Raw genomic sequence first — 25555 nt, 5'->3', positions numbered from 1 at the left:
AAATCAAAGTTGGGCACTGGCTCATTAGTATGTTTGCTAAAGATTCAGAAATTCAAATCTCCCCTAGTAAAATAATTTTAAAAAACCTATCATACAAATCCAGTTCAGTTTTTTTTTTACCCTGAAAGGAATAATTTATTGACAAATACCCAAAATCCAGTTTAAGGAAAAGAAAGACCACTTCCCATTCTTTCATTTTCCTTCTCCTTGCTGTTCCCCAACAATTTTAACCACAAACAATAAAGCCTGATAAAAGGACACTACACAGTATGTTTCCTACTGCATTTGCCTTTCTAACATTGCATGGAATGCAGCTCCTAAAATTGATAAACAGATACTGGTGTATCAGAACTTGCTTCTCTAGACCACCTACTGGAAGAAGTAATTCCTTCAGCCAGAGAGATTTTATTGATATGTATACAAGCAAACAGATTTTATTTTAATCCCATTGCTGAGAGCCAATAAGGCACAAAACTTTACACACAAAAGCATGCCTCACACTAGGCAGGACAATTGCCATGAAAAATAATGCCAAATGGCACCATTTTAAGAATGAAAAAAAGTCTCAGTTCCTAAGATATAATGATATTAGAAAAATTAACAAAATCCCAAGAGAGATTCCTGTTATTCTAAACTCTTTCCATCCAAAACTCCATCTGTCTTGGGCAAAGGATCCAGTCCTACTTCTCATTAAGTCTTTTTCTGGCATTTATATCTACTGTAAACAATGGCAGGTTCAGATTTACTGACCAATAATGTACAATCATTTGGGCTTATTCAGAAATAGAATAGCCAGTAGGACATGGAATGAGATGTTGTGTCACTTAAAAGTTGCTAAAGATAGAAGTTTATCTCTCCTCTGGTTATGATATTCCTTTTCTGTCTAAAAGCCTTTAAGCTGATTAGCTAAAGGCAAGAACCCACTAGGAGTTGCTGCAGCAATTCAGAGAACAGAGAAGCAAGTTTCATACACTCAAATGAAGTTAAGGAGTAAGCTAAATAAACATACAAACTGGCAAAGGCATGCTGCCATGAGGGTTAAATGCAAAACCAGACAGTGCTCAAAACCCAGCTTTAGAACCTTCAATTTCTTTATATATAAAAAAGATTATAAACAAGTAAAGCATAAGGTGATGTAAGGCTTGCATTTCAGCTTCAGAGTTCCAAGATAATATTCCCTAATATGAGGCTAAAGCTGCTTTGCTTCATTTTGATTTTTGAAAAGTCCACTGCATTTAAAAAATAAAGATTTTTTTTTTCTGTTAAAGCTTGAGCATTAGTGTAACAACCAGGCAGCTACTAATTAAAGTCTCCTTTCTGGAGGGCACAGAAAAATGGACAGTTTCATGTCTTGACAATCATTTTTGGGAAATCTTCTAGGTTACTTATAGGAGCTTTCAGAAATTCAGGGAGGGAGAAAAGAAATATTTCTAAAATGTTTCATAATTATACTTCTTTCCATTCCCAAACAGAAATCTACTTGGGTATTCAGCTAAGCTATAGTGTTTTCCAAATGGGAGTTAATGCTTTGGCTTCTATACCCAATGATGAAGTCTTGTCCATTTAAAATGCACCCCCAGGAAGAATAGCACAGTGATACATTTCATCTATAAACTTTAGTGTAAAATATCTGTGTACAAAACTTTTTTGTTCTCTATTTTACTCAAATTCAGCAGCAAGTGTCTATGGATATGAATTCTCAAAACTGGACTCTGTCCATTTCCTGGTTTGAATTATCATTATACTGTTTTTTTTCTCTGCAGAGTTGTTCCTGACGAGTTGAGAAGGTACTTGAACTCGTTCTGTGGCAAAGTAAAGCTCCAAAGGGGTCTAGAAAGGAGCATGATCTTGCAGAGGTTTATCACTGCTTCCTGTTGGTGAAGGAAGGTTGTCACTGCCATTCTCTCTGCCACCAACTACTTTGGACTGTAAAGGAGAAAAGACAAAGAAAAATGTGATAAGAGCAGAAGGTTTAAAGGAGATACATTCCTAAGAACTCTAGTCAATGTGATGACTAGTCCTGACTTAAAAAGATTAATAATTAAGTAATCCCAAATCTTTATAGAAAGTTCGCTGTACATTTTCAGACATGGCTAATGTGTTCATTGATTTTACTTGATTATATTCATTTGGAAGATGTTGGAGGAAAAGTGGAAGGGAGAAAGATGATAATGGGAATTAACGGGGGGGGGGTGGAGAAAAAAGAAATAAATTCAGAAGAAATCAAGTTCAGAAGGGACATAGACAGGATAATTTTCTTATTCATTAAGTTTAATGTATTATTTAATAACAAACTTTACATATAAAGAAGTTCAAAGTTTAAAATATAATCTTGTTATTTGTAGATTGGAATGTTTATATTAATAATGAAATTCATAAAAAAATATTTAATTTTTAAAATAGGTAAATTTGAAAAATGTACTCAGGACAGGTCCTAAGTCTTCTCTTTAAACTTTTCTCTTTAATGACTATACTTAATCACAAAAAAAAAACTGGAAAATAATAAATCAGTTATAAATACTACTACCTTTATGGTTCCAACTCGATCTTCAAAAGACTTGAAGGTTGCAGAATTCCTTTAAATAAACAGAAGGGATATGATTGCTAAGGAGTAAGTGACTGTACATCTGGAACCTGGTACCTGGAAAAACTGATTCTGGAGAGAGGCCTCAATTAAAAACAACTCTCTGGGCTTCTGAGATTAGTCAAAGTCAAAAAACAGACATATAACATGATCAATTTGTTCAGCACCCTCCACTGCTGCTATTTTTCTCCCACCTCTGTGATCCTGCCTAACTTACACAGCATGTCTGTAATGCATTCCCTCCTTATCTCTACCCAAATCATCCTTAGATCTCTTCAAAGCTCAGCATAGATGCCAGCTACTCCAGGAGAGCTTTTCTGTGTCCCTAATTATTTGCACTCTCTGTCTTAAAATTACATTGTTTTGTTTTGTTTACTTGCATTCCTGTTGTATCCTTCATTCCTTTTCTCCCAACAGAATGTAAGCTACTTCCAGGCAGAAGCAATTCATTTTTTGTCTCTGGGTCTCCAGCACCTTGGATAGCAAGCCATATTTGGCAGCTACTCAATCAAGGTTTGCTAAACTAAAATGAATCATCAGTGACTTCTTCAAATGTGTTTTCCATCCAACAACAATATGGTCAGATGTAGAAGTGATGTCATATATTTTTCTCCTAACTCTCTGGCTCTCTTTTACATCTTAGTTATTTGTGAATAGGTTTTCTCCCTCCCTCCCTTCTATTCCAAATTCCTTGAGGATAGGAACTAAGTTTTACTTCATTTTGTATCCACAGTGCTCAGCAGTAGTTTCTTTGCACATGGTAGGTATTCAGCACATTTGTGAACTTTGTCAAGAAAAGGTATAAGGCGGTTATAAACTACTACTGACCCACAAAAGGCTTCTTTGATGAAGTTCACAACTATAATGTACAATGTAATCTTTAAGCGGAGATTATCCTATATAAGTGACCCTGAAGAAACTGATATAAAATTAGCAGTTTGGACTGATAAATGTGATTTGAGTTTAGCAACAGCCAAGGGGATATTGGGTTACAAACAAGTATGTTTTTCTTTATACTAAATATGTATTCATATCCCAACTTAATATAGAGAATCAAAATAGTAGAAATTCAAAGTTGTGGGTTCTTCATCTTTCACAAAATTACTTAAATAATAGAAAAAAAAGAAGAGCCACTGATAATAAGGAGAACAGGCCAGCCAAAATGTTCCAATGTGACTTTATTTACCCACTCCACCCTAGAATAGGGCAATAGCAGGCCAACAGGAAATTCAGGATATGAACTCCAAACTTGATTTAATTAGTAGCCACAAGGAGTTTAAAATATAAAGAGAGGTTTACTGAAAGCTCCACTGCTCTCAGTAGAGAGTCTTCAATAGAGTTTGATGCAAAGCTAAGATTATGTCTATAGGGATTTAAAAATATTCCCTAGGTTCAAATAAAACACAATTCCATATAAATAGTTCTGGTGCCAAATGAGGTCAAAATATTTGGGTAACCACTTTTGACCTTGCTGACAGAAAGGCAAAGTATCTAGACAAGGAAAGCTCTTTGGTGTAGAAGACTACCTCCTGATTAGCTTAAAAAGCTAAGTAGCCAGTTAGGGTCCATTAAGATGTACAATATTGCAGCACTGTTTGGCAGAAGGATAATTTTCTCTAGAGACTTCATTAAGAATCTCATACCTACCATGGAAACAATATAAAGACTGACAAATTGCCTTCTGTGGGGGTGGGGTGGGGAGGGAAGTAAGATTAGGGGGGAAAATTGTAAAATCTCGAAAAAAAAAAGAATCTCACACTCTTCCTTCCAATCCAAGGAAGGTCATTTTACATCCCAAGTTAAGAAAATTAAGGAAAACTAGCCCTTGGATGAGGTTTCTGCAAGTGAGGAAGATTGAAAATTATGAGCAATAGTAGAAAAGCAAGCATCAAAGGAAAGCCTCTATTCCTGTATTCTCAATTCCTCTATATACATTCTACACAAACACCTAGACTCTTGGAGAGTAATTGAGACCATTTATACATTACCTCATAGCTGGCATACTTATTGAATGACGAATGGAGTAGCTGCTACTTGGAAGCATTATAAAAGCAAAGAAGGAAGTAAAAGTTAATAATGAAATTCAGATAGAAATTGGAGGCTTCTAACATTCACAGTGTATCAAACATTAGTTCACAAAAACCCCACCAGAAAAATGAATAAGGAGATGTATCTTGATTATTGTTATACAACAATACTTGTTGGAGTAAGTTGTCAACTTCAGAAATGTCTTAAGAGCTCCTTTTACAATGGTAACGGAAATGTTTCAGTTGATAATACTAAACTGGCTATCTTTGTATTTGATCCAGTGCTATCTATTCCTCCTCCAGTTCCCTCCAGGACTTCAGAGTACCAGTGAGAAGATTGCAATGTTATTCAAGAAATCTAATTAGAGAAGAGTACTCTGTAAGAAAAAACTAATGGGGTGGCTAGGTGGCTAAGTGGATAGAGCACCAGCCCTGGAGTCAGGAGTACCTGAGTTCAAATCCAGCCTCAGACACTTAATAATTACCTAGCTGTGTGGCCTTGGGCAAGCCACTTTAACCCCATTTGCCCTGCAAAAACCTAAAAAAAAAAAAAAACCAAACCAAAAACAACCCCTAACAATCTTCTAGATTAAACAATCTAAAGATTTAACTGTTTTGTTGAAATAAAGCTATAGTAAAAAAGAATACAAAAAAAAACTAAATAGGTCAAAATGTTCAAATCCAGTGTGTTTTGTATTTATAACTGGATTATTACAATATAAGGAAGATATTAATTAGGCACAAATAACAAAATTATTTTTTTCTTTATTTTTTAAATTTACTTTTCTACTTAACATAGAGTGCCAGCAGTAGAAGCAGTATCTAACTGGATCTTTTCTAGGTCCCACCATAGAAAGAGCTCCTTAAGGGCTATATACAACATGAGACAGAACTTAATTTGAAAAAAAGGCACCACACCTTTTAGAAAAATTAGAAATCAGCAGTGATTTAATGGAGAAATACATACTACTATCCAGATGATGAGACAGTTACAAGGATCACCATAATCCATCCACATGAAAAAGTATCTTTTTCAGTTTTTGCTAAACAGTTACATACTCTCCAAAAACAATGATCAAGATGAGTGAAATGCTACTTCAGATTTAGCTACAATGCAGCTAGAGACTGCAAGATTTGCTTTTGTCAGTATAAAAAGATACAAACTTCCTTGATAAATGCTCATATAATTTAGATGAAGACAGCTATAAAACACAACTTACTCTTGGGATAGGGAGGATGTATATATTTACTCCACACCTCCACCTATTGAAAGCCTTCAATGGGATCTAGTGCTACCTCATCTATGAAGTTTACCCTTACCACCCAATTCAAAATATTTCTCTTCCTCCTCAAAATCCTTTATGGCATTTGTACTTCTCTTTTGTGATTCTCATAATCTACTTTAGAACATACTAGATGTAACTATCACATCCCTCCTAAGAGCAGGGAATATATCGTCTTTTTCTTTTTTACATCTTCCCCAATACCTTGCAAAAAAAAAAAGTAGATACTTAAATGTTTGTTGAATTAAGCTGTTTTTCAAAAGATAGGAAAAATGTTCATCAGGTATGCAACACCAATAGTTGCCAACGCTTTATATTGAACCCAACACCTCAGATTATAATTGAGGAGAAAATGGCAGAAATTCTAAGATCTATGAAAATCTTCCTATAAATATTGCTGAGGTAGAATAGTGGAGTGGCAAAATCTAGGACTGTGTAGAACATCACCCCCACCCCACCCCCACTCTGCTCTGACTTCTGAAAGAATTTCAGAGTGTCAGTCTTAGCGTACTATTTAGTCTTACCTAAAGGAATGTGAGAAGGGATGAGCCCTAAAAAAAATACAAAATAATTGGCAGCAGGAAGAAAGAAAAAAAAAAGTTAGGCAAGGAAATCCAGCCTGTTCAATAGCCCCTCTGTTCCAGAAAGTCACTCCCCACCACTCCTCCCTTTAGCAAGCCACTTACAAAAGGTTTTTTGCCTCTAACTACAATACCTCCCTATGCCATTACAAGCTCGAAGAAAAGGCTAACAAGCTCAAGAGTCCATGTGTGCAAACTCATTATAAGTTTCAGCAAATAAATAGTACCTCTCCAAAACCTAAGTGTTTTAATTGCTGATGATGCTCACATGAGAGTGAATAATTATACTACTATAATTATTCTACTGACCCCAACTACTCAAGTATTAGCTTAAAAATTAACTTCTGGGCGGCTAAGTGGCACAGTGGATAGAACAACGGCCCTAGAGTCAGAAGTATCTGAGTTCAAATCCGGCCTCAGACACTAATTACCTAGCTGTGTGGCCTTGGGCAAGCCACTTAACCCCATTTGCCTTGCAAAAACTAAAAAAAAATAATAAAAAAATTAACTTCTTACAGTCTATATTCAGTAAGAAAAATGGCAAACTGAATGCATATCTTTTCATGCAACACACAAGGTATTTCGATCTATTTTGTAGTTATATTTAATATCATAAGTCATTTTCAAGGAAATTCATATGCATTCATAATTCTCTTCTAGAACAACCACCAAAAAAGCATAAAAAACAAAAAAGAAACAAATTGTGAAGCAATTTGACCTCCATACATTCAGTGTTTGCTCTGTGATATTCAAAATTTCCATATGATAATTAAAGGGCATTTCAAGTATTGAAATATGTTACCTGCCCAGCCGTCAGTTTTCCCCTATTTAATATCTTATGAGCAAGGATGAGATCCTTGATAATCAGCTTTGCATGAAATGTTTTTTTTTCAGACACTTGAATGAATATCAATTATAGTGAGCAAGTCAGTTGAATGAGAAGCAGAGATACGTGAATTAGCTAGTTTGGTTAAAACATTTATTTCCAAATTTCCAGTAAGACTTTAAAATAACTCCATTGTGGATAACATCAGATAAGATTCTTTTTTCAGACACTTAAAATGACAAAAGAATCATTCCTCCTCATAATATAACTGAATTTTCTAAAATCAATGCCCTTCTACTCTCAATAATCTGGAAGTCTCATGAGGAAATTATAAGAGGTTTCTTACTGTAATGATGAAATAATTTAAGAACATTAGAAACAAAAGACTAAGTCAGGATCAATGGTTCTAAAAGCTCAGGATTCTAATTGGATAGGTGCACCAAGGGACATACCTTGGAAGCACTATATATTTTCTGTAACAATGCCCACAAAAGATTAAGAATGTATTTTGAAAGTTCATACCACTGCAATCTAATATGGAACTGCCTACCCCCTCCATGAATTTATCCAAACCCTGATTGACTCTATACTGTCAAGGAATAGCATGGACTCTAAATTTAAAACTCATGAATGGAGTCAAGGATCTTGCTTCAGCCAGTTATCTAAGAAAAAAGAACAGGAGTATTTTCAGGGAAGGAAGTCTTAGGAATATACAGTTAATTAAGTGGAGGCCACTGGAAAGTTCATTTGGGAACAATGACCAAGTATAGTCTATGTTCAGAAGACCTTGGCAGAAATACTAGTTCTAGGAGATCAGAAAATAAATGTAAATTCCTTTAGTTACCTTAAATCTCATCAGCCAAATGGAAAACAGAATTTGGTTCCCTTATTTTAAAAGGGTAAAGCAATTAATTCAAGATGATTTAATTTCAACTTCCAACTCCCTACCTCCTCCTTGCCTAAGACACACACATACACGCTACACACATACACACTACACACATACACACCACACACACACACACACAGACACCCTGCAAGAGAGAGAAGGTGGCAGATTAGTGTAAAGAAATACTGAATACTTTACTCATTCAAAGGAAATCTCTCCACTGCAGGCAAGTAACTACACTCCTCATAATCTATGATCACATGCATTGGGGACAATGAGTCACAATTCTCATAAATGGGAAGTCTTCCCATCATTCTCAAAATTTAACTTTCAATTTCAGTATTTAATAATTATACAGATTCTAGAACCTGAATAAATCTTCTGAGCTCCAGCACCAGGAAAACAGAAAAGATGCAACTCTCCCTTGAAAAAATACAGAACTAGAAAAAGAAACATGTTAAATCTTCCAAAAAGGAAAAAATAGGTTTACAAATGCCTAAAAGAGGATGTCAGTTCCCTGAATCTTATTTAGTTTGCAGGATGTCAACATTAAAATTTCAGTCAATCCTGACTCAATTTCTATTCAGAATGATTTGATGGAAATAGAGACAACTAGTTTTAATGAGCTAGGTGAACTTCCACATGTGAATAAGTCAAAAATTAAAAAAAGAAATACTTTTTCATTTGCAAAACCAATATTGATCTGAAGATCTCAAGTTTAAAATGCTGTATAACAAGTGAACTATTCTTTTTCAAAACAAGTCTAAAGAAATTAAATCATTGCAGAGATTGGTGTTGGGGAGAGGGAAAACATGAATGCAGAACATTACATACAATAAGTGATTTTATAAGTCATTCCTGTTAAACATTTGTTATTTTCCAGAACTTCTTAGTTATTTCTTAATACTTATGTATTGCAAGGTACAAGCATTGCAAGGTGGCACCATTCTGAGAATATTCCCAAAGTGACTCAAAGCACGTTATTTAAAAAAAAACTCTCTGAATGACTTTTAAGTCAAATTTTCTTATAACCAATACTCATCTCTTCTCAGTTAATTCCAAGGCAATATAGACAAATTGTAAGGAAGATGAGAAGGCAATACCAACTAGCAGCCTGTGATCAGAGATTACTACCAATGCTTACCACCTGAGCTCCCCATAGGCCCCAGGAGAGAAGGAGGAGTTCCCAAAAGTACAGCTTCAATGCAGGAACTGTCCAGTGTAATTTCAAGTGAAACTTGTTACAAGAAAATACACACAATGCACAAAATACCTCCAAAATTCGCTTTTTACATGTTGCATATGTCAGTTTACTTAAGACTAGTATCTGTTAGTTTTTTCTGAGGTAAAGCCCATTTGCTGAATGACTTCTTACACGTATATGAAGCATGGAAAAGTTGATGTTTAGAAATACTAGTAAACATATTATGTTATTTTCCTTACCACAGAAAAAAAGCAAAATTAAAGCAACACTTTTCACTAGATGGGCAAGTCAACTACAAACCATGGCTGAAATTTTCCTGTTTTAACTTGTCTATTTAAGTATTGTACATCAAGCAAATATGGGAGAAGCATCACTAGGATAATCTTACTTTGTATTTATTTCCTACTAAAAACTTTCTCTGCTTGCAGCTCTCTAGTCTATTAGCTGGATAACTCTGAGGAGAAGTAAGTCCAAGATAAAGGAAAAATCACTCATGATACACAAAAGAAAAATTAGATTAAAAATTGGATAACACAAGAGATTCAAAAACAGAGACATTACAGCTTTTCTATGGTCAGTTTAGGTTTTAAAAATACTCATAAACCTAAACATTTAGGTCACTCATCGTAAAAAAAGATCTACCATAAAGTTCAAATATTTTCCAAAAATCTAAAATTCCATCAGATACTGATTAAAATACTGATTCCAACCTCCACAACTGCTTTTCATTAACTTATGTAGGATTTGAAAAAATCAAATTGATAAAGGAAAAAAATTATACTACAGAGGCTAACATAATGATGTACCTGTTTGTGAGAATATTCTGTATGATATGTACCATAGTTAGTCTACTGATATCATATATGAATTTAAAGTATCCTATATGCCTACTTCCATTTAATATTCCTCTATAAGAACAATTATGAGCCAAATCTCAATTATCTGGATATGAAGGTTGAAATATAAGGGGGAAAAAATCCAAAAAAGAACTGAAAAAGAGACTTTAGAGCTGTTAGTATCAATTTCTGCCATTAACTTGCTATATAACCTTAGACAAACCTTTAAATTCAATTTTATCTTGTCTAAAATGAAATAACTGGGCTAGATGATCTCTAAATTGCAACTAACTCTTAATATATTATCTTAATATATGAGTCCCTTCTAAGATTATCTATTACCTCATCAACATTAAACCTAGTATTGTCTTTGAGTCTATTCTAAGATTATCTATTACTTACCAATATTAAACCTAGTATGACTATCAAAGAGTAGAATATACTCATTTCCTAACTTCCCTTCTGTACTAGGCACTCAAATGGATACGTTGTTAAGCAATATAACAAAAATCAAGCAGAGGGAAGGAGCTGAAATCATCAGACCCTGTGATGAATTTAGGAATAGCATGCTTCATAGGCTTTTCCATTCCAAGACTCAATCACCAGACACCATACCTTGGCAAATTACACACTTACAGTCAAGTCTTATCTTCATTCTCTTTAATAACAAACTCTTCCCTAACAGAAACTTAGGCCAAAGATTAATGACATTTTAAAGGAAAGGGATCTTACCTCATATCTCCAAGTTTTCTGCTAATAGCAGAGCCCACATTGGATAGGGCAGCTGAAGTCTTCTGTCCTGCCTGGGAGAGAGTTTCCTGAGTCTTCTTGTAACTAGACAGAAGAAAAATAAGTTACAGCAACCAAACAAGAATGAGAAGGCTTCCACCCACCAGGCAAGGAAAAAGCATCCCTACAATCTGGAAAAGATTCCCCCCCAAAAGAGAGATTCAAATAAGTTAGTAAATAATGGTGCTGTCACAGAAAAGCATCTCCTCCACTTCTGCATGGGGCCTTTTTATATGGTACCCCTAAGAAAGAAGCAAGAGCTTATGAGTAGTATTAAACCACAATTTTTTTAAGCATGTAACTGAGTTAAATTTGGATTTATCTTATAGTTCACATTCCTTCTCTCCTACTACTCATATTCATTTTCTCCTTTCCTTAAGGATGTTGAATCAAGCTTTCATCACTGGGAAACAAAAAAGATCTGAATACTAGTTCAAAGAAACAGAGACCATTATGGTTGTGACAACAGGAGAGGAAGACTAGTGCCATTTTGGAGGAAAGAGCTAGGAAAGTCCTCACAGTTACTTTCAGCCACACTTAAGAAACATTAAGTTAATATTCACCATTTTTATTTCCTTAATTCATACTTTTCTCATTATGTACAATAGTATTATGCTAGTATGCAAAAGGCAGTTAATAGCAAAGATCCAAAACAAATCTATCTTTCAACCATCTGTGGTTTAAGTGCACACATTTTCAGTGTTTTCAAGTTTTCCCTATATACATCAAATGTAAGAATCCTTGTACTATTTTCCATAATTTCTCTTTGTGATACAAAGTTCAATTTTAACACTATTGTTTCAAATAACATCGTTTACAGAATTTCATCTTGAATCTAACCCTCTGATGAATTCCTGTGCTTTAGACCCTTGCCCTTTCACCAAAATCCTTTTTCTCAAGGGCACTTTTGAAGTTATTTTCATTACTTAAGATAAGGAATTAGCACTAGCACAAAATTTAATGGTTAAATTACAGCCAATAAGTATTCCTGGGCTAAAGTTTCAAACTAAAAGACTTTTCCTATTTCAAGCTGTGGTTTTCACTTCAGAAATTAATCTTCCTTAAAAAATTTTTCAGCCTATTACTCCCTTATTCAAAATTCTTCAATGGCTCTCCACCAACTACAAGTTAAACTCTTTAAACAACTAAATATCTAAACTCTTTAAACTACTCTAAAACTCTTTAAGTTGGCATCTAACGTCACCTATACTATTAATGCCATCCAAACTAGCCAACTTAATTTCTAAGTATTTCCAACATGAAAGTCTTATTCTAATCAGGTCAAGATCTTCACTGTTTCCTTAATATTCACTCCATTCTCATTCTTGCTATAGCAACTATGCTCATACTAAAACTGTCCATTCTTCTTTACCTACAAAATTTTATCCATCTTTCTAGGTCAAATTCAAATCCTACTCTTCCCCCCTTTTTTGAAAGCCTCCACGATTATGCTAAATTACACTGACCTTTTACTATCTGCATCATACAAATATTTTATTATTTAATATCTTGTAGAGCTCTCCAGTCATTCCTGTGTAAATCATCTTATCTCAGCTAAAACACTCTTTGAGAATGATTTCCCCCAAATCATCAGAACAATTCTCAGGACAAAGGTGGTATTCTATGAATACTTACTAAATTGGGGATGGGTGAGTAGGGGAGAATTTACTTCTAAGACTGATCTGAACACTCTGGGGTTTGAAGTAAATGAGAAAATTATTTACTTTGTTTTTTTTTTAAATTAGCTTTTTCCCTCCCCTCCCTAGATTTAGATGATCAGATCTCTCCTTCTCAGAGCACTGTGTAGTAATCTTTTATACTTGTCATATTAAATTATATTTTGTTTTGTTACATTTGATCTGCCCCTACTAAATTATAAATTCCTAAAGTCAGAGAAACCTGGATTTGAATTCCTTCTCCTCTACTTATTTGCTGTGGGAAATGAGAAAGTCACTTAACTTCTGTCTGCTAATCTGTAATAAAGATAATGTTAGCACCTATTCCAAGAAATGTAGTGAAGATCAAATGAGCTTATCTATAGAAAGCATCTGCAAACCTTAAAATACTATACAAATATCAGCTATTATGATGTTCCCTATGTATAGCATAACAAGAGTTTAATAAGTATTTTATCAAATGAAGATATTCATTTTATTGTCAACTAGTTCTTCCACTATAATTTGAGACATATTTTAGTAAAGTGAAAAAATTAACCACTTACTAAAACCTTAATTAGAAAATCCCACCCCCAGACTTCCAAAAGTCACCTTACTGAATCTAATGTGTAATTGCATATATTCAAGAGTCAAGAATTCCTTTGTCTTCTTTTTTCTTTTTTCCCCCCAAGTAATAGAAGTCACTACATCTAAGAACTTAAAGAAACCTTAAAGCTCATCCCATCCAAGTCTTTCAATGTACTAATTGGAAGATTAAAGTTTTTGAGAGATATAGTTACTTCCCCAAAGTTAAACAATAAGTGACAGACACAAGGAACATTTCTCCTTTCAAGACAGGATAATGTTCAATGTGGTGCAACTGAATTAAAGCAATTCTTTAATTCAAATACTCCAAAAGGCTGAGTAATTAAGTTAAAATTCAGAGAAAGAAAATCCTGTTTAATTTTTTTTTTTAAGAAATCACCATATGTCTGAAAGGGATTCTCATTTAGCATATCACTCTCTTAACAATTACACTGTAGTCTTCATTTGTTCCATCCAAGCGATTTGGATCTGTCTTCCATTCTCTGACAGTAAGCCAGTTCTATGCTGCCACCCACACAATCTCCAGCACATGCTAATTCAAAAGGTTCCTTACTATAGAAATGCAAGTGCCACATCAAAATCTGTTATTACAATTATGGAGAAGTTCTGGCACTAAATGATTAAGACAAGGCTCTGCCCAAAAGAATCTGCCACTTACTGTCCAGAAATCAATCTTGTCACAAAAGTTAGGATGTTTGTTCCCTGTCTATTTCTTTAGTTTTTCCATACCTGGCTATTCTTTATTTCTAAGGTTAATCAATAATATTTAGTCACATCTTACACTTTGATTTTATTAAAGTACAAAATTTGAATGAAATCCATATAAATTCTTTGAAGGGAAAATAGGTAATTTTATTTACAGAGTCACAATACTTTTAATCTAATATCAATTAACAATTTCCAAGAAGCTGGTTTTTTTAATCAAAAGGAATTTAGCAAGACTAATACAAGATGAACAAACCACTTACAAAATTTAGTTTTAGCAATTCAAAATAAGATCTACTCTTCAAGCTTGATTTTTCTTTTTAAAAAGGTATATATGAAAAAAAAAGTATATATGCTGAGTGAAAGAAGCACAACTAAGAGAACATTGTCCACTTTAATAACACCAATGTGAAGGGTGGCTAGGTGGCATAGTGGATAAAGCACCGGCCTTGGAGTCAGGAGCACCTGGGTTCAAATCCGGTCTCAGACACTTAATAATTACCTAGCTGTGTGGCCTTGGGCAAGCCACTTAACCCCGTTTGCCTTGCAAAAAAAAAAAATCTAAAAAAAAAAAATAACAACAATGTGAAATAATCAACTATGATGGATAAAACTCCTCTCAGGAGTTCAGAGATCAAGGTCAATTCTGAGAGACTTGTTATGGACAATGCCATTCATATCCAGAGGAAAAAACAATGGAATTTGAATGCATACTATGTACACTTTTTAAAAAACTTATTTTATGGTTTCCCTTCATTTCTCATGTTTTTTTTTTTCTTTCCCCTCAGTTCTATTTCCTCTTTCATAAAATGACTAAGATGTATATATGTTAAGCATGAAGGTATATTTACCACTTTTACCAGACTGTTCTTTGCACAAATTGATAGATGTTAAAAAAAATCCTACCATTATATGTAATTGGAAAAATAAAACAAAATTTCAATTAAAAAAGTATATAAATCTACATGCTAACATTCTAAACTTAGTAAATAGGGACTTTAAAAGGCCCTATATAATCCCATATATATTTGTGCTAAACAAAATGTGACAAGTGAGAAAACTGAAACAAAACAAAAAGGACAGCCTTTACTCGGACAACAGAGTCATTAGAGTATCTTGAAAACAACAGTTCTAGATATAAGGCACAGGAGGTTAGTTTCTTTAACTTAGGGTTTTACATGAAAACTGAAAATAAAGGGTGTGCTGAACAACTCTTTAGAAAAAGATCTGTAACAAGGGTAGACACTCTTAAGACATTAGTGCCACTGAATGGCATCTGTGAAGCTGGCAGCTTCCTCCTCAACATATGCAATTTTTCCTTTCTCTGCTGTTCCCTGATCATCTTTTTCTTCTTCAGTTTTTCCTTCTCTTTAGGCTGTTCATTGGTTCTCAGTACTATACCTAAGAATTACTCATGGGGGGATGGGGAGGAGGAGAGGAAAAAAGAATGAGGGGGAAGGGGAATCAGAAGGCACTTAACAGCTAAAACTTTACTGGCCCTATTATATTCACTGACTTTTATTTCAAGGGTGGTCACTTATATCAGCAACAATCTAGACTGCAAGTCAATTTGTGACTCAGAATTTTAATCATCCCCACCCCATAACCAAATGAAGTAGGAAACTACTGAGGATGAGGTATAACCCATAGCTATGTTATCTTCCATAAATAATGGAACATATTTTTCCCAACTAGTCAAATAATATGAATCAAAGAAAGCAATTAGATAAGAGCAGAAACTATTAATCATATCAAATTTTTTTAACCCAATACAAAAACATAGAATATTTTGCTCTAAAATTTCAGACACTCACGCTTCTGAATGGGTTAATTTCTCATTCCAGTCCTCCAATGTGCTGTTTGCTGAAAGATATCTACAAATACATGGGTGTTAGAAAAGACGGTGCTAATACTCCTGGCAGCCATTTTTCCTATAACTAAATAAATAATGAGTATAGACATTTAAGCTTAACTAGAGCAATTTAATCTTTTCCCAACTAAAAGTGGCCTGATGAAAGCATCAACTAGGGTCTTCAGGCTCAACCCCAGTGAGCATATTTTTCTTCTATATTCTAGTAGTAATTTCTGAGTTTTGAAATCACCTTTATAACTCTCCCATCATCAATAATTAGTAGTTAATTAATACATAGCAGGAGCATCTATCCTTTGAGATACTTCCACCCAAATATAATTAAAATATCAAATTAATATGCTTCTCTCCCTGGAGTATAAGCCTCAGTGAAATATCACAAGATACAGCTGCTCCCTAGAAAAATATCAAGCCTTATCAATTGTCAGTTTTGGCCAATATACTTTTGGATTTCTTCATTTTGATATGGGAAATTCAAAAGTCAAGTTTCTTAAGTTTTCTCCAATTAACTGACATCAACTGAACCACCATTAAGAAAATTTAGTTCAAAATTATTAATTCTGTATTTAAATATTTGTATTAATTTGTATTAATATTTTGTATTAAAAATTTCCATTACATTATTCATCTCTGTCTTACTGTTGATTTCCATAGCTATGTTACTAAAGGATTTGGGGAACCCAACTCTTAACTTCTGTGCCTCTAATTCCTTACCCAAAGCACTGGACTAGTCTAACTTATCACTATTTGTCTCACAGTAAAAATTATTATCATTAAGCATTTAGAATCAATAAAGAAAAAGGATGTTTTTGTGGTAATTATTAATAGTAATCTAAGAAATACCTTCAACTGGTCCAAAGTCTGCCTGTCCTCTAAGCCTCTACTCTCAATTAAGCTATGTTTGAGCCCAAGGCCTTACCAGAACAGCTAAATGTGAAGGGAGCCAGCCTCACCAACATGTCAGCTTAGGGAAAGGGAACAGATGTAGCCAACATAAGAGTCTTAAAAGTTTTAAGGAGCAGGTTAAGTCAAGCAAATAGCTGATTCTTCAACACTGCATGAGTCTTCCCTTCTTAGGCCTTTCCAGACTGAACCTCCATTCAAGTATACAAATCAGCACCTCAACAGCTACCATTTATATTATTTTTGTTGATCCTCTTGACAACCCTGTGAGGTTAACTGCTATTAATCACCTATTTTGCAGATGAGGAAACTGAGGTTTGGTGAGGTTAAGTGATTTTATCCAGGGTCACACAGATAAATGTCAAGGGCAGAATTCAAACTCAGGTCTTCCTGACTTCAAGTCCAATACTCTACTGTAGTACCTATTCATTTTGATTCTCTCTAGATTCCAATTTTTTGATTTCTTCAAATGGAAACTTTCCCTCCCCTGCCTAGTCATGGCAGGACTCTATTCCTACCTCAGGAAATATAACTACCTAAACTAATGTAATCTAATTTAATCCTTTCAGATTGGCTACCTGATAAATTTGCCTTATATACAAAGCAGTTTGGATCCCAGCTCCTTTAACATTAACATTAAAACTTCCATTGTAAGTCTTTTTTTTTTTTTTAAGGTTTTTCAAGGTAAACGGGGTTAAGTGGCTTGCCCAAGGCCACACAGCTAGGTAATTATTAAGTGTCTGAGACTGGATTTGAACCCAGGTACTCCTGACTCCAGGGCCAGTGCTTTATCCACTATGCCACCTAGCCGCCCCCACTGTAAGTCTTAAAAGAAAGTACCAATATTAATGGAATGTTGCTTGAGCAGAGACTTGGTATTCTACCAGTACACACCCAGGTGTGAGATCCAAACCACCAGAGAACACAATTCAATTCCTCTGAGAAAATCAAAGTACAAAGTTGTAGCCAAGATGAGCTCAAGAAAATGGCCATTCATCACCTTCTAGTTAAGCTGTACTCTGTGTGTTAGGGAACAAAAAACAGGAATTTTCTGTTCATGTTTTCTGCTGATTACAGTTGCACTTCCTTCAAAATAAGATCCGGAAAAGTTCTGCTAAGCAACCATTTCAAAAGTACTTCCTGCCCTTCCCCACTATAAAAAAAAATTCTAACTAGATTATATATATTTACCTGACTTAAAAGGATCTGTTTTAAGAAAACACTGTTCTGTACTAATTACTCATTCAGTTTCTGCCCCTAAAATCTAAGTTTCTACATGATATTAACATTCTTTCCAAAGATGTTGAAGGACAACATCTCACTAAACCTCAAAGGCATATGTAAGAAGAAACCGGCTGCAGACAAAATACCTGATTTGCCTTTACCTTTGAACTATCATATTGTAATCATTCCATAAGGGTCATCAAGTGACTAAGTTTGACTCTTCCTTACTGCCCTTACATAACAATTCATATAAAGAAAACATTTAATAAATGCTTGCTAAATAACCAGGTAAGGGGAAAATATTCTAAGAAGCTAGAGTACTTTAATTATTTTCATAATGTCATCCAATTAGAATCAAAAGCAAAGTAATATGAAATTTTAAGTGTGGTCTGGTAACTGAGTGAAATTTCTTATAGCTACTGCACCCTGATTTGCAAAAGTCAGGAGAATATTTTTGGTCTCATTTTATTGATAACTGAGAGGAAAAAATATCCAATTAGTCATGAGACACCAAACAAAAGTTTGCCCCAAGCACACAGAACCCTCCCTACCATCTGAAAGAGAAGCACAGGATAGAAAGAATAAAGAGGCAGAGTGGTGCTGACAGGCCAGGTGAACTCACAGGTCAGACTGTGTCACTTTCTCATTCCACTCTCCAAGTTTCTCAGATGTTTTCACATAGCTAGAAACAGAAATTCTGGTGAATTTCTAAATCAAGATTCTAAATTGGGTTTGAAATTGCATATTAAATAGGGGAAATAACAAAGAATCAGAGATTATTAGAAAATATTCACTCACAGCCTGGTACTTTCATCATGTACAATGCACTAATTCTAGCCTTTATCTTTAGTGATATTTGACTGTTTAGCATATGTTGTGTGACCTTGAAGGCCACTGAAATAAAATTAATATTCTAGAAGAAGTGATAAGTTCCTTTTCAATTCTAAGATAGTTGAGTATATGGTGTTATCATTAAATAATGGGAATTGACTACAGGTGGTTAGAGAAAAACAGATGTTTAGTAGATCTTAAAACAACACACATCTGATAATTTATATACTTCTGCAGTTTGCAGGAATTAGAATTAGAACTGCTTTGTGTTAGGATGGTTTACATAAAGTGCCATTTTCTCCATAGGGCTGTAATTTCTTAGATAAGAAGGGTTCTGATTCATATAGTACTTTCTCTCCTCACCCATGATCAGAAATTGAAACAATTGAGGTCTATAATGAAAAGTTAGTCAGCTTTCTTATTCCCCACCTTCTCTGAAAATCTGCAATTCTTCAAATGAACTCTCTTAATCTGATAGGCCGAAATAGATATGTATTTTAGAAGACTAGAATAGTTATTGGGTTGGAGATTCCAAATTTATGTGACTAAGATCTTATGTTAAGGAAATATATGCATTGCAATATGTACCATACCATATGTGCCACCAAAAAAACACAATCCCTGTGGGGAAATGAATTATTACCCTTCATTTTGAATTCCTGAAAGTCATTCTTTTTCAATTTCTAAATAATTTCAATTTCTAATAATGAAACGTTATTAGCTCCATACTTGAATAATTAAAATATTTCCTAAACTCCAGCACTCATCCCTAACATACTTTTACTGAACAGACATATTTTATCCCTTGGCATTGGCAACTTAACACATTCTGACAAAAAAGCAGAAAGAATGGTCAGTTCCTCAGCACTACATTTCATAAAGGTGGCTACACCTACAAGTAAGAAGAGAGTCACAAGGAAACCTACGCATTGGAGACCTGAACATCATGCCAACTCTTTGAAAGATTCTGCTTCAGTCCATCCAAGGGAGTCAGGCCCAGCTTCCTCTTCAGCTCACCACAATGTCTCTCTTTGGCTGCCAGGACCTGCCGTAACGTCACAATCTCTTCTTCCACCTTCCAAATAATAAAAGTGTTTATTATTATATGATCAACAATCACAACTCATCATTCTATTGCACTTCGAGCTTTACAAAGTTTTTTCATAACAACTTTGTTAGGTTGGTAGATGAGGAAACTGAAGTTGGAAGAGACTGAGTTGACTTGCCCAATCCCTCTGACCTCAAACCTACTGCTCTTTTTGCTACACCACATTACTTCTGCTTCTCCAGTAAAGTCTAACAATCTATTCAACAGGTTATAGAACTGGTTCCTAAAAGGAAAATATTCATCCTAGACTTGGAATTCAACATTTAAAATGCATTAAAGTTAAATATTTTAACACCCTTACTAGGTACAAGACCTTGTCTCCTTGATTTAAGTAAGACTTGTGGGGTGGCTAGGTGGCGTAGTGGATAAAGCACTGGCCTTGGAGTCAGGAGTACCTGGGTTCAAATCCAGTCTCAGACCTTAATAATTAGCTAGCTGTGTGGCCTTAGGCAAGCCACTTAACCCCATTTGCCTTGCAAAAACTTAAAAAAAAAAAAAGACTTCTGCAATGGCTCAGGCCTAATATGCTTTACTATATTAAAAAATTCATTTTTTCTGAAAATAATCCTTTGGATTCTATTTCCCTATAACAGTCTTGAAGAGTCCAGTCCATGTCTAGTTGTGCTTAATTTCTCATTTTGTTTTAACAATATAATTCTTTGAGAGGTAAACAGGAGATAAATACTGGACCAATGATTACACTGGTATAGGGGACTTCCAGATGAGGAAACTCCTTCTACCAATACATGTTGACCCCTTTACTGAAATTTATAGTTTGAGTAGTTCTTAATCTTTTTTGACAGGGACCCATTTAACAGTGGGTTAATTCTGAAATATGTGACCCTTTTCTCCAAATACTGTTTTAGATACATTAAATATATAAAATTAGAAAGGAAACAATATATTTTGCAATAGTTATCCCAATACTAAAAGAGCAAATTAAAAAAAAACTAATTCACACATTAAAAACTTGTTTAACATAATTATTCAAATATAATCTATAACAGATTACATTGGGAAGGGGGAGGGAAGGGAGAGAGGCAGAAAAATGTGGAACTCAAAATCTTACCAAAAAAAAAAATCAATGCTGAAAACTACTTTTATATGCAATTAGAGCTTTCAGGTGGTGATTCAAAGGGAACAAGAGGAAGTAGCATCAGGAAGGTCAAATAAAAACAATTCTTTTTACTGATTAAAAATCATTTACAAATTGCATTATTTGGAGACCAAGAAACAGAAGCTTTACAGAATATTCAGAAATCCATACTAAAGAAATGACTATGAACTGTGATCCAAAAATCACAATACCATTGAAGATATGTGGACTGACAAGTCCATTTGCAGTATACTAGGGCTTATGGTATATCCTCTATCTAGACTATTCAAATTGGGGTTTGCAAGTGACAGAACAATTCCTTCACTCAATAATTCCATTGTGAGTTGGGCCTTTGAACTACAGTTATTCTCCCTTAAGCTTTTTTCAATTTAGAATTGTTGCATTTTCCTCAGTAATATGAAACATTTGAAGCTAATGTGTATTAGTATCTATTCAACTTCTAAAGTTGGAATCTAAATAGCAAAATGTGTTTGATCTTAAAGATAACCATTAAGACAGAGCAAAAATAATGTTATCACTCCTGTCCCTCGTTTTAGTATGGAGAAATATATATGGTAATCTCAGAAACCTTTTTCTAACATACTTTTAATTATGATGAGCCTGCCAAAATGTTTAATGAGTTTCTTTCTCTGTGTTATACCATTTTATACTTATTAGTTTTAACCTTATATCACAAGAAGTTTAATGGAAATAGCAAAATATCATTTTAGTAGTTACACAAAAAATTTATAACAATAGGTCAATCTGTTGAAAAAACTTTGATAATCTCCAAGAATAGCATAGCTAGAGAGGTAGTCTTTCAAACATACAGGATCTGTGGTTCTGCCAAGTCACTTAAGCTATCTCTCAATGACCCCAGGCAACTTTCTAAGACTTTCAGGTGCAAAAAAGTTGCAATTCTGAATTGGAAGAAGGTGATTCCTCATCCAAAGTTCTTTAAAAGAATGAACTGACAGGTGTAATGGGCGGTGGGGGGAGGGGAAGGAAAAACCTTTTAGGTGGTTGCTATCATCCTAGCCTTCCCTTCCCTTAATTTTTAAGATTTAAACTTTCTCTTGCCATGCTAATTCATCATTAAAGTCAAATCCATAGCAAAAAGTCATCAGAGAAAAGGATGTATACTCAACATTATTATCAGGTGTACCAAATTAATGGTGAAGGAAAGGAAAATCTGGATCCCCAAACTGAGCTACCAGGTGTGACTAAGGACAAGCTACATCTCTGAGTTTCAGTTTCCTTATCTATAAAATAGGAAGAGCAAATCTGTGTTATCAACTCAAAAGTGCTGTGAGTAGAGTACTTTGTAAATGGCAAAACATTATCTCAATATGGGCTATGCAACAATAAAAGGTAACCATGTTTAGAAAGAGCATCCTCAGCAGATTTCAATCACAATATGATTTCTCATCATGTAACATTTTACAAGGACACTATGGTAACCTTTCCTCTTAACAATTTTAAAGAAAAAAGACTGTGATTAATTTTGAGCAAAGAAAACTCTACTTGTCACCTTAGCAAGTTCAGATCTGAGCTCTTCTTCCTCTGCCTCTGTCAGGCCCTCAGGAATGGAGGTCCTGGCAGTCCCTGTATCCACAGGCACATCTGTCATGGTATCTGATAGCAGACCTTTGCTAGGAGAATTCAGGTTGATATCTGTCAGAAGAAATAGGATGAGAGAAAACAAATTAAAAGTTATTGTATGATCTTCAGATAGCACAGATGTCCCTCAGGGAAAGGAAAGGTGGGAGGAATAGAGTTGGGATGGGCTAGGGAAGACCAAATGAGAAATAACATCAATTGTGTTACTGAGTTTCAGAAAGGCAAGCATGAGGCAGAAATACCCTGAGCTTTAGTCTCCCTTATGAAAATTCTAACCTTTTAGATGATAAAATCCTCATGGCAAGTTTTAGTATGGTTTTCTGTTTGTTTAAAATAAAGGAATGTCATATGATGGTAAGCACTTCCAATTTCCCATTCCATGGAATTCTCCAACCAAGCATATACTTGAATTATATATAAGAAACACCTGCCAAGGATACCACGATTGCAGGGTGCCAACAAAATTAAATTCTATTAACTCAGGCATCAAGTTATACTCTATATTATGTTGGTGGAAAGAAGAAGAGGTTACAGGAACTGTTCTCTTCAAAGTTACCAATGAACTGCTCTCTCCAAAGTTACCAATGACTTTTTACTGCCAAAATCAAATGGCTTTTTCTCAATCCTCCTCTTTCTCAACTTCTGCAACATTTAATACTGCCTCTTTCTGGAGCTACTCTCCAGATTTTTATGGCATTTCTCTTTCTTGTTTTACTTCCTATATATCTGGATTGTTCATTCTGTCTCCTCTGGTCATTCTTCAACCTTGACACTTCCATTAACTATGGATGTCCCCCCAAGTTTTGTCTTGGATCTTCCTCTTTTCCTTTCACACTTAAGAATTCTTAACCTGGGGTCCATTATTTTTAAAAATATTTTGATAGCTGTGTTCTAACATAATTCAGTTCTTTTGCCATCTTATATATTTTATGCATTTAAAAAAACATTATTCTGAACAGGAATTCCTAGACTTCCACAAACTGCCAAACCATTATTTCACGTGGTGAGCTCATCAGCAACCATCTCTATAACAAATCTATATATCCAATCCAAGTCTCTCCTTTGCTATGTTCCAATAAACTGTAAACAATTCAAATTTCTTATTTATCAAAATGCAAAACATTCTCTCCATTCTGAAACTCCTGAAATTACTTTACCCCAAATCCCAATGATTCAGATTTTTTATGACATTCCTCTTAACACACCAATAAAACATCACTAAAGAAGCTTTTTTCCTCAAAGACTTGATTAGATATATCAGTAATACAACTTGACCCACAAGCTTTGTCAACTGCCACCTCCTCTTACTCCTCCATTTGGTAACATCAGACACCCACATTAAAAACAGATAGCTATAAGGTAGACCAAGAAGAATGTCCCACTGAGGACCTGAGTAGGGGAGGAATAGCACAATGAAAGTGAAAAAAATTATGGTGATTATTCAACAAGCAACCTGGGTGTTGACCCTACAAATTTGATTCTGTATGGTAAGTACCTACTAGAGAAGCACATCTAAACTAGGTCCCTCAAATATCAATGAGAGAAGGAAAAGGAGTAAGAATGGAAATTTGAATTGTGAAAGATTGGACAGGGGAAGAAATATGAAAATGGATAGGCAATGAGGAGTCTGGGGAGTTTAAGGGAAGGTAGGTCTGTAAATGAAATAAATGAAGTTGGAGAAGTCTACATGGAAGACAGTCTGGAGAGTGAGGAACTAAAGTTTGGAAGTCTAAGGGTAAGGAAAGCTGAAAGAGAATCAAGGCTAAAGAAGGGCAGAAAATTAAAAATACTAAAAAAGACTGAAAAGAGGTCTAAGAAAAATACTCCTCCGAGAGGGAGACTGAAAAAGATGACTATGTGGGGTAGGACACCTAAGAGAGCTGGAGGGCAGCACAAGGGGTGATAAAAATGAAGGTAAAGCATCTTTGAATGTTATTCTTAGTTAATAAATATTTGCTGAATTAAGATGATGGAAAGGACTAAAGGGCCACTTCCAGAGGCCGGGGGAGGAAGAAGTGAAGGCATCGGAAAGGGGGTCCTATGGGGTTTCTTCTTGGAAAGGTGCTTAGGGAGGAAGAGATTCGGAAAGGTCGGGCAGGAATGCGCATGGAGGGATGGGGACAAGTAAGGAAAGAAGGGAAACGGTCAAAGAAGGTCCCAGACATAGTTGGAAAATGTTCCGGGGGTTTTAACGATCAGGATCCAAAACAGGAAGGAGACTGTCCGATCCGATCTGCTTCGTTCACACAAGGAAGAATCTCAGAGAAACTTGCCTCCTAACAGACAGCGGAAGCTGGAAAAAAGTCCAAAGATTCCGAATCCAGCATTCTTTGCTGAATTACGGGGGGGGGTGGGATTCAGAGGAGTAAGAGCGGGGAGGCCGGGAGGCCGGGAGCCGCTCAGAGGTCTGGAGAGGCCGGCGGACCTGGATCCCCATCCGGTCTGGGCGCGGGGCGCGAGGAAGAGATCGGGGAGGCTGGGGCCGGGGCCGGGGCCGGGGCCTAGTAACAGGGGGTCGACCAAGGAAAGGGCACGAGCGGGGCGGGGAGAAGCAAATGTGCGGAGGCCGCGGGCACATCAGGGCAGCAGAGAGGGGCGCCCGGGGCGGGGCCCAGAGGAGCGGGCTGGCCCAGAGGCGGGGCCGGGCGGCCCATCCGTCCGTCGGTCCGTCAGGCAGCGGCTCCCGCCCCGCGCTCCGCCTGCCCTGACTACCTTGGCTGGCGGAATCCATGTTCGGGCTGCGTGCGGGGCAAGAGCCGAGGCCGAGCCTGGTTCCGTCGCTCCCACTCAGCGTCCAGAAGCCTCGCAGCAGCTGCAGCCGCCACCGCCGCACGTAGTCCCAGCCTCGGCCACTCACTTCCCCTTGGGGAGCGCGGCTGCGCCTTGGCCCCGCCTTCCCCCGGAACCAGCCAATGAGA

At 35.7% G+C, this 25555-nt stretch overlaps 1 protein-coding gene across 3 annotated transcripts; it reads right to left on the bottom strand.

Moving 5' to 3' along the window:
• Nucleotides 1-1737: 1737 nt before the first annotated feature.
• Nucleotides 1738-25503, bottom strand: TPD52L2 (TPD52 like 2). Of its 3 annotated transcripts, XM_074210513.1 has the most exons (8): nt 25350-25503; nt 22549-22691; nt 19740-19888; nt 18605-18664; nt 15800-15859; nt 10963-11064; nt 2528-2576; nt 1738-1926 (listed from the first exon to the last, which is right to left on the bottom strand). In XM_074210513.1, the coding sequence occupies exons 1-8, from the start codon at nt 25366-25368 to the stop codon at nt 1831-1833; spliced, it is 678 nt and encodes a 225-aa protein (XP_074066614.1). In that variant the 5' UTR covers nt 25369-25503; the 3' UTR covers nt 1738-1830. The 3 variants fall into 3 exon arrangements, with proteins under 3 accessions (XP_074066614.1, XP_074066615.1, XP_074066616.1); XM_074210514.1 differs by lacking the exon at nt 15800-15859 and having other exon boundaries at nt 25350-25500; XM_074210515.1 differs by lacking the exons at nt 15800-15859; nt 18605-18664.
• Between the last annotated feature and the right edge of the window lie 52 nt (nt 25504-25555).

Source organism: Macrotis lagotis, chromosome 1 (genome assembly GCF_037893015.1).
Source record: "Macrotis lagotis isolate mMagLag1 chromosome 1, bilby.v1.9.chrom.fasta, whole genome shotgun sequence".
Taxonomy (NCBI): domain Eukaryota; kingdom Metazoa; phylum Chordata; class Mammalia; order Peramelemorphia; family Peramelidae; genus Macrotis; species Macrotis lagotis.
The sequence above is the reverse complement of the archived record's forward strand: the minus strand, read 5'-3'. Positions and strand labels throughout refer to the sequence as shown.